The sequence below is a fragment of the Scomber japonicus genome, chromosome 1, assembly GCF_027409825.1.
Source record: "Scomber japonicus isolate fScoJap1 chromosome 1, fScoJap1.pri, whole genome shotgun sequence".
Lineage (NCBI taxonomy): Eukaryota > Metazoa > Chordata > Actinopteri > Scombriformes > Scombridae > Scomber > Scomber japonicus.
Window position 1 is genome coordinate 36,181,265 of NC_070578.1, and position 12,647 is coordinate 36,193,911.

The window sequence follows — 12,647 nt, forward strand, 5'->3', positions numbered from 1 at the left end:
AACTGACTCTTATTAGAGGATTTAGAGATTGAGACCAATCCAAAATGACTCGTTGAAAACAATGATTGACTTAGTATTTCTAGAGAGAAGTTGAGGCTTTTTGAATGTGACTCAATTGGAGCCAGGGATTTATTTGGAGCCAGCATCATGAGACTTCAAATCTAAAAGCTCTTAGATAACGTAACTCCTCTTGGGCTGCATAATTCTCCACATCTGATAGACAAATACAGGAAACATGCAGCTGAATTTAGTTTTTAAGTGAATCAAGTTAAATTTGATTGTGTTATGCATTTACTATATATAGACGAAAATCAGAAATTAGCCTTAAAATGCTTCACAATCTGAAATGCATTCTGGATGCTCTTTGCAGATATGAAAAAACTCTTTAAAAAACATTTAAGAAGGCATTAAAGAAAGAAAGCTTAGGAAGAATAACAGGACATACATGCAGTAGATGGATGAAATTACAATATAGAGAAGCAGTTAGGTAGACAGACTGCAAACACATATGAACAATTTGAACTCTACAACTTTGAATGACTTCTAGGTGAAGCCAGAAATTCGATCAAGTGCATTACAACAGTGTTAAAAAATGTTGGTGAATTTCTTTGATGTATATAAATCGATGTTTCTGCAGGATGAACCTGCTGTCACGAGATAACTAAATCTAGTTATTCACAGTGAATATCCAAGTGGGAAAAACCCAACTAATATCTCTTCAACCATCAGTGGTTATAACATTTTATATAAATATTTGTTTTGGATACTTGTCGTCACCCACACAGATGGATGTTTCATCTCTTGTGTTCTCTGTTTTCCTCCCACAGTCCAAAGACATGCAGGTTGGCGACTGAAAAACATCCGTTGAAAACTTTCATGCATACTTTTTTAATCCAATTAATGTGAAACTTGTAAACTCTGCACTAGTGATGCACAATAATATCCGCATGCTATTGGTATCGGCTGATAAAAGTCTTTAAAATGAGATATCAACGTCATTCATGAACATTTTAACTGATACAACACGCCAATTTGTGGCTTTATCCTCCGCTGCTCTGCTGTGCTTCCCTCCACAGACTGTTTGGCTCTGTTTGGCTGATGGAAACAGAACCAGTTACCCTTCGTTAGCTTCAAAGCTAGCCCCAAATCTGTAAGTGGATCCAACCGGAGCTCCGAGCTTCAGTTTGTTTTTCCAATTAAAATAGGAAGAAGCAACAGGTCTGTCATGGAGAAACTTATAAGAGCTGGATATTGGACCAAAAAAGGTGCCCATTCAGTCTTATAACAATTGCTCAGCTGGTATATACGCTAAAAAAAGTTTCTAGCTTCTGTGTTTGATTCCGCATTATGTGGCCAATTAACTATGTGCAGTAGATTTTTCCCCGCCAGCCTCGTCTGCAAGTTCCTCCTATCGGCCCACAGACTTTACATTGTGATGACGTCACATATTTTAAAATCTCTTTTACAAGTTTTACAAATATCAAATCTACATGGATAAAAAATTCATAACAGAAAGAGTCATATTTGATCTTGTCTGCAGTTTGAGGTGTCCTATCAACAGTTTTGGTGCTATGCAGTTCTAGCACTGCTTGACTCGGCTCGGTTCCAGGAACGACCTTTTCCATTACAAAAAAGTACCTAAACTCAACGTGGGCGGGGTCGTCATAGCACGGCTCCGCGAAACTACCGTGAATTTGTTTTATACGCGACACAAACACATAAACAATGGAGGACATGGAGGCGATGGTGTACTTGCTGCTGTATGTGGCTTTCTGTCACACACAAAGCAAAGAGAAGAGAAACCGAATCGCTGTAACGCTGTTGTTGGGATTTAAAAACACCGGGTTTGATTCTTGTGTCGGACGGCTCATGACTCTTCCAACGACAACTCTTGTGACCAATCGGAGGCCGGCAGTCTGTTGACGTCACATTTAGTATCGGCTCGGCTCGCTTGGAACCTCAGCAGAGCAGGTACTAAAAAAGTAGCAGGTACCAAAGTACTATCCCTAGTGGAAACGCAAAACAACCGAGTCGAGTCGAGTCGAGTCGAGCTGGAACTGTGTAGTGGAAAAACGCCATTTTACAGACGTCTCGTTTACAATGGTCGTCTATGGGGAGATTTCTCACTGCAATACCGCGAGCGACCACTGGGGGAAGAAATCAGTTGATAGGCTGAGTGGCAGCACCCTATACAACTCTTATAATACATCCATGGGTGAAACAATCCTTGGAGGAGCTGCTTATAGGAAACACCTCAGCTGACAGGATGAACCACTTTATTTGAAAAATCTTCTTCTTTTTGGTTCATAACAGCGGTTATTAGGTGCATTACTGCCACCTTCTACTTTGGAGTGAGATTAAATCCTAAACATTAATCCTGTCTGTCTAATAAACTCTACTGCCTGACCCACCTGGCAGGGTTATTAAACTTTAAATGCAGAACTCCAGTCTTCGTCAGTTCTTTCTTGATCATATTTAGGATAAATCTATGATTGCATGTGAAGACAAATGTGCATATGTCAGTATTGGAATCATCAATCAGACAAAATGAGTTGTAAAATATCAGCAGATCGGATATTGGCAAAAAACCCAATATCGTGCATCCTTACTCTGCACTATTAACCCTCCTGTTGTCCTCGAAGGAAAGGAGGGAGGATGGATGGAAGGGAGGAAGAAGGAAGGAAGGAAAGGAGGGAGGGAGGAAGGAAGGAAGGGGGAAGAAGGAAAGAAAGGAGGGAGGAAGGGAGGAAGAAGGAAGAAAAGGAGGAAGGAAGGAGGACATAAGGGATGAAGAAGGAAGGAAAGGAGGGAGAGAGGAAGGAAGGAGGGAAGAAGGAAGGAAAGGAGGGAGGGAGGAAGGAAGGAAAGAAGGACAGACGGAAGGAAGGAAGGACAGACGGACAGAGGAAAGAAGGAAGGAAGGAAGGAAAGAAGGACAGACGGAAGGAAGGAAGGGAGGAAAGAAGGAACAGTCAAAACAGACGGGTCAATTTGACACTTGTGGTTGGAAACAAGTGAACAATGGTTTCTTGCAGCTAAGTCTACTTTTTGTCATCTAACTATCTACCCATCCTCCCAACCCACCTGTTTTTTGGATATGAACTGCATCACTTCCTCTGGATTTACGACCTGTAGTGTTGTTTTTCCTGAGAGGAAAGTTTATAGACTTCTTATAGGTGTGTGTTTGCAGCTTGTTGCTTATTGTTGAACTTTTTCTTATTAGTTGTTTCTTTCACCGGTTTGTGTGAGGCTTCTTGTTACATCCATTTGTCTCTTCTTCTTCTTCCTCCTCTTCTTCTTCTTTTTCTTCCTCTTCTTCTTCTTCTGTATATAATTTATTCTGCTTAACAGCTGTTATTCATGCTCGAGTGTGCACAATAAACAAAAACAGAACAGATAAGTGAGCCTTTGGCAGACGACTGTCATGGATACGGTGCAACAACTAATGAACTTGTGGTTGTGAATGAAATGTTCTGAATGCTGTGAATGAATTGTTAAAATCCGGTGTGTCTCAGTCATTAAAAAAAGTAGAGGGAGAGAAAGAGAAAGAGAGAAAGAGAGAGAGAGAGAGAGAGAAAGACAGAAACATGAGTCATGCTGCTGCCTACAGCACAATCAAAGCTTCCTGCTCCTCCATCTCCGTCTCCGCTGATGGACCCCCTCGAAACAGGCGGCGGTGAGACAAGCGGTCGATGCGGTGAAGTGGGATAACTCAAGCACAGGATTAAGAGTACAGCACACATTACAGCAGCATCACTCATTGTTACTGTGGGTCCTTTCTCCCTACCTTCTTTCCTCTGTCCTTCTTTCTCCCTACCTTCCTCCCTCTCTCCTTTCCTTCCTTACTCCCTCTCTCCTTTCCTTCCTTCTTCCTCCCTCTCTCCTTTCTTTCCTTCTTCCTTCCTACCTTCCTTCGTCCTCCCTCCCTCCCTTCCTTCCTTCCTTACTCCTTTTCTTGTTCCTTCCTTCCTTCCTTCCTCCCTCCCTCCCTCCCTCCCTCCCTCCTTTCCTTCCTTCCTTCCTTCTTTCCTTCCTTCTTCCCTTCCTCCCTGTCCTTTCCTTCCTTCGTCCTCCCTTCCTCCCTTCCTTCCTTACTCCTTTTCTTGTTCCTTCCGTCCTTCTTTCCTTCCTCTTTTCCTTCCTCCTTCCTTCCTTCCTTCCTTCTTTCCTCCCTTCCTCCCTTCCTTCCTTACTCCTTTTCTTGTTCCTTCCGTCCTTCTTTCCTTCCTCTTTTCCTTCCTTCTTCCTCCCTTCCTCCCTCCTTTCCTTCCTTCTTCCTCCCTTCCTTCCTTGACTCGAGGACAACAGGAGACTTAAATGCAAAAGTCAAAGTGTTTTTTTCTTTCATTCCCAGTTATATTATTATTTATTGTATTGTGGTTGTTATCAGTTTGCTTTGTAGTGTTTCCAGCTGTTAATGCATCACCAGCAGAATTCAGGCCTTCGCTGTAATCCTTCATTTTAATCAGGATATTAATTATGACGCTCTCCGTGGGTGTTATTGTGCAGTGACAAACAATTAGAGACGGATTCCTATGATTCAGCACGGCTTTTTATAACACTTTGCATTATGTAGCATTTGTGTATGCACATTTAAAGTGACGCAGCAGTGTATGATAAGCACTTCCTCCTATAGAAATATGTAAAAATGTCTCCTTGCTGACTCTGAGTGAGATAACCTACAGAAGCCACAAATCACCTTTTCCTTTCAGATCATCAAAAATCTTTGTTCTCCTGTGCGGCCGTCAGTCCTTCCACGTCAGAGTGAACATGAATTATAAAAGTTGAAATGACTTTTGAAAGACTTGAGGGAGGTTTATTGCTGCTTTGATTTTTTTTTTTCCTTACAGAAGAAAGAATAGCTGGAGCATTTAAACACCAGCGCTGTTTGGTTTTCTTGATCATTTGCAGCAGAAAGGACTGACTGAGTCACCGTGTTTAAGGTCAGGCGAGGCTGCCAGAGCCCTTCTGAGGCAATAATAGAAAAGTTATGTATTAGAGGTGACTGCTGATATACAAGGAATACTAAATAAAGCAGTGCTCTCAGACTCTGGGTGACTGAAGGCATCATTGCTGTCATTTAAAGTTAAACTGATTCAGAGAGCTGTAATCCAAATAAAGACTTAGAACCAAGAGTTTAGATTAAAATGATAATAAGGAAATAAAATACAGATGCAAACACCAAATCTAATCAGCTAATGTGTTTTAAAAAAGTGATAGAAATGACCCCATCATCTTTAAATGATCCACCCTCCAGCCAAGTAACGAGTAATCATGACCCCCCCCCTCCACCCCCTGCAGTGTTGCTGTTGTTGTTGTTGACTTTTTTTGAGCCATATTTTGCCCAGCAACTTTTACGGGATGACTCACCCAAGGCAGCTGTTACGCATGACAAAAAGAAAAAATCAAAGGATAAGGTGGAGCGAGCAGATGGCAGGAGTCAGATAAAAAGGTGTTTGGCGCGGAGAAGCGACTATTTGAGACTGGGAAAGGGCCACACGCTGCAGCGCACCGGGACCATGCAGAGCTCCAAGCTGCTCAGCGGAGCGCTCCTCTGCGCACTGATGCTGCTCTCCAGCGCCGCTGGAACCGACGTGTTGGACACCGAGTCCGAAGAGGAGCTGAGCCCCAGAGCCCTGCGGGACTTTTACCCGAAAGGTCCAAACCTGACCAGCGAGAAGCAGCTGGTAAGATCTCCATCTGCACTTTTACAGCATGCATGCAGACAGATGAAGCGACTGTAAATCTTTATGCAAAAACAAAGAAAAGCTTTATTGTTTTTTTATGATTATATCAGATTTGGACTCTAATCATATTTTCAGTGATGTTGTGTTCAATAAAGACTAAAGATGTGGCTACTGAACTCCAGTCTTTGGAGTTCATATATAATATTAAACCTAACTCAATTCAGAAAAACGTTAATTTAATGATTTTTCTCATGTAATTAACTTGTCTGCTGCGGTATTTGTCACTTTATATCATTAATTTGTCATTTTAAACTAAATATATAGCCAATATATAAATATCCAGCTGATACAAATGTGATTTACCTCCACCAAAATGATTAAATGTTTAATATCAACAAACAGATTGAGTTATTTTATGTGAAGGTTATTATCTTTTCGTGCGCTTTTCTGAATTACGCACGTGGCACACTTATGGATATTTTCTGTCTCTTAAGTACTTTTGCTTAAAACACAGTTATGAAGCAGTTTTGATGTTTTTATTTAATCTGTTTTCTGTCAGCTTGGTGCTCTCCAAGAAGTTCTTGAAAAGCTGCAGGCTAAACGGCTGCCTATGTGGGAAAAGAAATTTGGCCAAGTCCCAACGGTACGGCATCACACACCTAATCTTGCTGTTATTGATCCATACTGTTATTGATCCATGCTGTATTGATGCATGTCGCAGCAGCAGCAGCAGCAGCAGGTATAGAAATGAACGCAACCTCTCTTGTCTCTTGTGTCTCTCAGTGTGATGTCGGGGAGCAGTGCGCAGTGAGGAAAGGCGCACGGATCGGGAAGATGTGCGACTGTCCCCGGGGAGCTTTCTGCAACTTTTTCCTGCTGAAGTGCTTATGAGCCTCCTGATCGGGATCTGAATGTAGCATTGAGATGGGAAGAAAGAGAAGAAGAAGAAGAAGAAGAAGAAAAGAAAAAACAAAAACAAATCTGCCACTCGATTCCTTTGTAATTACAGTTTTTTAATGATTAACGCTGATGTGGAGCACGTGCTGACTAGCCTGACTTGCCTCACCCTTACGAATAAGAGCTATAGTAATTCTATGATATGAATATATTTTATTTAAAAGTATAATCACATCACAGGAAGACTATAGGCTCTCTGTAAGGATATATATCACGGGGATGGACAGGAGGAGATGGAGGAGATGGAGTTACCGTAAATAACCATGAAATGCCTGTAAATATTCAGAACCACTTTATGTCTGTAGGAAACACTCACAGGATCATAGTTGTGATGTAATAGGAGCTATAAGAAATAAATAACCCACACTGCACAGTTAAAACTCAGCCGAGGACCACATACACACTTATAAAGTCTTATAATAGGAATATTATAGGAATATTATAGACAGTGATTCTTCGTCTGGGTTCAATCCCAAAAAAATCTGTATTAATTTATTTATTTATTTATTTTTTTCCTTTTGGACTTGAATTTATTTTGTTGCAGATGAATGTTTGTGTAGCCTATATGACTTATGATATAAATAAGAATAAACTGTGGATCATGTTTTGTAAAGCAGTGGAGTGACGGTGTGTTAATTTACTCCCCCCCCCTCAAAAAAAAACTGAAGGGCGCAAAAAGGGGCCAAAAAATGCGCACGGTATTACATAACGCGTTATTGTTGTTATTATTATTATTGCTGTTTTTTTTTAAATGATGATGCCAAGGAGCTCAATCAATAGCATAGACTGTATAAAATAAGTCAATAGCCAATTTTGAACAGTGACGTGTGTGTATGTGTGTGCGCGTGACAGCGTTCTGTGACGTCACACCGCTCCGGGGTGTTCCAGGCAGCTCCATTGACAATAACAGTGATGTGAACGAGCCAAATCACTCCCCCCTCCCCCCAATTCACTGTGTGGCAGCTTCAGGGGGGCTTCATGGCATTATGTATATGTATATAATAGAAAGAGGAGCTTAATTCTAATTTAAAGTGACCTAAAATGAAAAAGATATGATAGTCTATAATGTTTAAAAGATGCCTCTGATTGAAAATAGGCTGGAAAAATTCATATTTAAGCTTTAAAGGCTCCCTGCAGATTACCTTGGTTGTATTTTTGAGCTTTTCTGTGCAGAGTTATGTATGTGTGAGTTTATTTTTCACACATTCAGCTGCTGATGTTCACCTTAAATCTGAGGTAAAGACATGTATGAGCATGATTTATGACCTCACAACTAGTCTGGAGCCAATCGAGTGCACACACACTGAGACGTTGGACTTTCCTCAATGAAATAAGGAGACATATTGTGTCCAGCATTAAATGAAAAATAGATATACAGTACATAGATTCAGGAAAGTTCAGATCATTTAATTTTAATTATTTTAAACTTAATTTGTGGGAAAACTAGATTAAACTGCACCAAAATGCTGAAGAACATGCAGCAAAAACTAATATTTAGGCTTTAACCCTCCTGTTGTCCTCAGGTCAAGGAAGGAAGGAAGGAAGGAAGGAAGGAAAAGAGGAAGAAAGGAAAGGAGTAAGGAGGAAAAGAAGAAGGAAGGAAGGAGAGAAGGAAGGAAGGAAAGGAGTGAGGAGGGAGGGAGGAAAAGAGGAAGGAAGTAAGGAGAAAAGGAAAGAAGGAAGGAAGGAGAAGGGAGCAAAGAAAGAGGGAAGGAAGGGAAGAACGAAGGAATAAATAAAAAGAAAGGGAGGAAAGAAGAAACAGACGGGGTCAATTTGACCCGGCAGGATGACAGGAAGGTTAAAGTCTCTCTGCAGTTGACCTCAGTTGGATGTTTTACCTTTTAAGTTAATTTTTCCACATGTAACTGCTGAAGGAGGGAAAGTGTTTCTGAGGTAAAGACATGTATGAGCGTCATTTATGACATCACAACTCGTCTGATCCTGAGTGTGACGTCTAAACTCGAAGCCTCCAGCACATGAACACTTTGAGACTTTGGACTTTTATCAATGAAGAAAGAGACATCATGTTTCCAGCAGTTCAACTTAATGAATGAAAAATAGATACTCATAGATTCAGACATGTTTAACCTTCCTGTCTTCTTTCTTTCTTTCTTCCTTCCCTCCTTCCTTCCTCAATCCCTTCCTTCCTTCCTTCCATCTGTCCTTCTTTCCTTCCCTCCTTCCTTTCTTCCCTCCTTCCTTCCTCAATCCCTTCCTTCCTTCCTTCCTCAATCCCTTCCTTCCTTCCTTCCTTCCATCTGTCCTTCTTTCCTCCCCTCCTTCCTTTCTTCCCTCCTTCCTTCCTCAATCCCTTCCTTCCTTCCTTCCTTATGTCCTTCTTTCCTTCCCTCCTTCCTTCCTTCTCTCCTTTCCTTCCTTATGTCCTTCTTTCCTTTCCTCCTTCCTTCCTTCTGTCATTTCCTTCCTTATGTCTTTCTTTCTTTCCTTCCTTCCTTCTTTCCTTTCCTTCCTCCCTTCCTTCCGTCCTTCTTTCCTTCCCACCTTCCTTCCTTCCTTCCTTCCCTCCTTCCTTTCATCGTTCCTTCCCTCCTTCCTCCCTTCCTTCCTTCCATCCTTCCTCCTTTCTCCCTTCCTTCCTTCTTCCTCCCTCCTTTCCTTCCTCCTTTCTCCCTTCCTTCCTTCTTCCTACCTCCCTCCCTCCTTTCCTTCCTTCTTCCTCCTTTCCTTCCTTCTTCCTCCCTTCCTAACTTTCTTCCTTGACTCGAGGACAACAGGAGGGTTAAATGAGGTAGAGATTGTAGATGTCAAGGATAAAACTAGATCAGACTGCATCAAACACTCTCATTCACTGTGTGGCAGCTTCAGGCATCATGGCTTTATGTACATAATAAAAAAAGAAGAGGAGCTTAATTCTAATTTAACGTGTCCTAAAACAGACAACCTATGATGTTTCAAAGATGCATCTGATGGAAAATATGCAGCTTTTCTGTGCAGAATGATGCAGCTGCTGAAGGAGGAAAAGTGTCACCTCAACCCTCCTGTTGTCCTCAAGTCAAGGAAGGAAGGGAGGGAGGAAGGAAGGAAAGGAGGGAGGAAGGTAGGAAGAAGGAGGAAAGGAGGGAGGGAGTGAGGAAGGAAGGAAAAAGGAAGGAAGGATGGAAGAAGGAGGAAAGGAGGGAGGAAGGAAGGATGGAAGGGAAGAAGAAGGAAGGAAGGAAGGAAGAAAGAAAGAAAGGAGGGAGGAAGGAAGGAAGGAAAGGAGGGAGGAAGGAAGGATGGAAGGAAGGAAGGAAGGAAAAAGGAAGGATGGAAGGGAGGAAGAAGGAAGGAAGGAAGGATGAAAGAAAGAAAGAAAGAAAGAAAGAAGAAAGGGAAGGACAGATGAAAGAAGGAAGGAAGGAAGGTAGGAGGGAGGGAGGGAGGGAGAAAGGAAAGGAAGGAAGGACAGACGAAAGAAGGAAGGAAGGAAGGTAGGAGGGAGGGAGGGAGGGAGAAAGGAAGGAAGGAAGGAAGGAAGGAAGGAAGGAACAGTCAAAACAGACGGGGTCAGTTTGACCCGGGAGGACGACAGGAAGGTTAAATCTGAGCATCATTTATGACATCACAACTAGTTCGGAGCCAATCAGCATCCATCTGATCCCGAGTGTGACGTCTAAACCCGAAGCCTCCAGCTCACAAACACTTTAGAAGATTTTAACGAGATAATTCTCGGGGGGGGGGGGAACTAGATCAGACCCAAATGATTATGCACAGGAGAATGTTTTATATACATCTTAAAAACTTGTCCGGGGGGGATCTTTAAACTTTAAAAACTCTCCTCTGCTCTCAGATGTCGTTCATCTGCTGAAGGAGGGAAAGTTTCTCTGAGCTCACCTTAAATCACCTTAACCCTCCTGTTGTCCTCGAGTCAAGGAAGGAAGGGAGGGAGGGAGGAAGGATGGAAGGGAGGAGGGAGAGAAGGAAGGAAAGGAGGGAGGGAGGAAGGAAAGAAGGAAAGGAGGGAAGGGAGGGAAGGAAGGGAAGGAGGAAGGAAGGAAGGAAGAAAAGGAGGGAGGAAGGAAGGAAGGGAAGAGGGAAGGGAGGGAGGGACGGAAGGAAGGAGGGAGGGAAGGAAAGAAAGGAGGGTGGAAGGAAGAAAAGGAGGGAGGGAGGAAGGAAGGAAGGAAGGAAGGAAGGGAGTAAAGACGAAAAGAGGAAGGAATTTAAGAGAGAAGGAAGGGTTGAAGGAAATGAGGAAGGAAGGAAAGGAGTGAGGAGGAAAAGAGGAAGGAGGAAAGGAGAGAAGGAAGGAAGGAAGAAAGAAAGGAAGGAAGGAAGGGAAGGAGTAAGGAGGGAGGAAGGAAAGGAGGAAGGTCGAAAAGAGGAAGGAATTTAGGAGAGAAGGAAGGGTGGAAGCAAGGAAGGAAAGGGGAGAGGAGTAAGGAGGGAAGGAGGAAGGAAGGAAGTAAGGAAGGAAGGAAGGAATCACCTTAACACAAGTGTGAGGAGGAAAGTTAAAGCTTCCTGTGGTGTGAGGAGACTTCACAGTGAAGTAGGAGGAGGAGGTTAAACATTAGATATGAGTCATATTAGCATAGACAGAGATTATGAATTCTCTATGAGGGAGAAAGTGCAAAAGGGTTAGGGTTTTAGGAGAGAAGGAAGGGTGGAAGGAAAGGAGTAAGGAGGAAAAGAGGAAGGAAGGAAGGAAGGAAGGAAGGAAGGAAGGAAGGAAGGAAAGGAGTAAAGACGAAAAGTGGAAGGAATTTAAGAGAAAAGGAAGGGTTGAAGGAAATGAGGAAGGAAGGAAAGGAGTGAGGAGGAAAAGAGGAAGGAGGGAAGGAGAGAAGGAAGGAAGGAAAGGAGTAAGGAGGGAGGGAGGAAAGGAGGAAGGAAGGAAGGAAAGGAGTAAGGTCGAAAAGAGGAAGGAAGGAAGGAAAGGAGTAAGGAGGGAGGGAGGAAAGAAGGAAGGAAGGAAGGAAGGAAGGAAGGAAGGAAGGAAGGAAAGGAGTAAAGACGAAAAGAGGAAGGAATTTAAGAGAGAAGGACGGGTTGAAGGAAATGAGGAAGGAAGGAAAGGAGTGAGGAGGAAAAGAGGAAGGAGGGAAGGAGAGAAGGAAGGAAGGAAGGAAGGAAGAAAGGAAGGAAGAAAGGAGTAAGGAGGGAGGGAGGAAAGAAGGAAGGAAGGAAGGGAGTAAAGACGAAAAGAGGAAGGAATTTAAGAGAGAAGGAAGGGTTGAAGGAAATGAGGAAGGAAAGAAAGGAGTGAGGAGGAAAAGAGGAAGGAGGGAGGGAGAGAAGGAAGGAAGGAAGAAAGAAAGGAAGGAAGGAAGGAAAGGAGTAAGGAGGGAGGGAGGAAAGGAGGAAGGAAGGAAGGAAAGGAGTAAGGTCGAAAAGAGGAAGGAATTTAGGAAAGAAGGAAGGGTGAAAGGAAGGGTGGAAGGAAGGAAGGAAGGAAGGTTAAACATTAGATATGCGTCATATTAGCATAGACAGAGATTATGAATTCTCTGTGAGGGAGAAAGTCTAAAAGGTAATTTCAAAGATTTCCAACCTGCTGGGTTAAATTAGTCGTTTCCAACCTCGGAGTCAGAGGGGGGGGGCTCCTCCATGATTGGAGTTATAATAGAATATGATAATCTGTGACAAAGTGACTTCTCACTTCACTACAATCATCAATTAACCTTCGTGTCATCCAGGAAAGGAGTAAGGAGTAAGGAGGGAGAAAAGGAGGAGGGAATGAAGGAAGGAAGGAAGGAAGGAAAGGAGTAAGGACAAAAAGAGGAAGGAATTTAGGAGAGAAGGAAGGGCGGAAGGAAAGGAGGAAGGAAGGAAAGGAAGGGTGAAAGGAAAGGAGGAAGGAAGCGAAGGAATAAGGAGGAAAAGAGGAAGGAAGGAAGGAGAAAAGGAAGGAAGAAAGGACAGGAGTAAGGAGGGAGGGTGGAAATGAGGAAAGGAGGAAGGAAGGAAGGAAGGAAGGAAAGGAGTGAGGAGGGAGGGTGGAAATGAGGAAGGAAGGAAGTAAAGGAAGGGTGGAAGGACAGGAGTAAGGAGGGAGGG

At 42.9% G+C, this 12,647-nt stretch overlaps 1 protein-coding gene across 1 annotated transcript; it reads left to right on the forward strand.

The window, feature by feature from the left end:
* Positions 1–5,468: 5,468 nt before the first annotated feature.
* Positions 5,469–6,578, forward strand: cart3 (cocaine- and amphetamine-regulated transcript 3). The gene is made up of 3 exons (XM_053315546.1): positions 5,469–5,687; positions 6,247–6,330; positions 6,471–6,578. Exons 1-3 carry the CDS (start codon positions 5,520–5,522, stop codon positions 6,576–6,578), a joined length of 360 nt encoding a protein of 119 aa, XP_053171521.1. The 5' UTR covers positions 5,469–5,519.
* Positions 6,579–12,647: the final 6,069 nt, after the last annotated feature.

Excerpts from the sequence above, each read along its gene's own strand:
- cart3 (XM_053315546.1), top strand. The coding sequence starts at position 5,520 with ATGCAGAGCTCCAAGCTGCTCAGCGGAGCGCTCCTCTGCGCACTGATG. Across the intron at positions 5,688-6,246 it reads TGACCAGCGAGAAGCAGCTG|CTTGGTGCTCTCCAAGAAGT; the intron begins GTAAGATCTCCA and ends GTTTTCTGTCAG. Across the intron at positions 6,331-6,470 it reads AATTTGGCCAAGTCCCAACG|TGTGATGTCGGGGAGCAGTG; the intron begins GTACGGCATCAC and ends TGTGTCTCTCAG.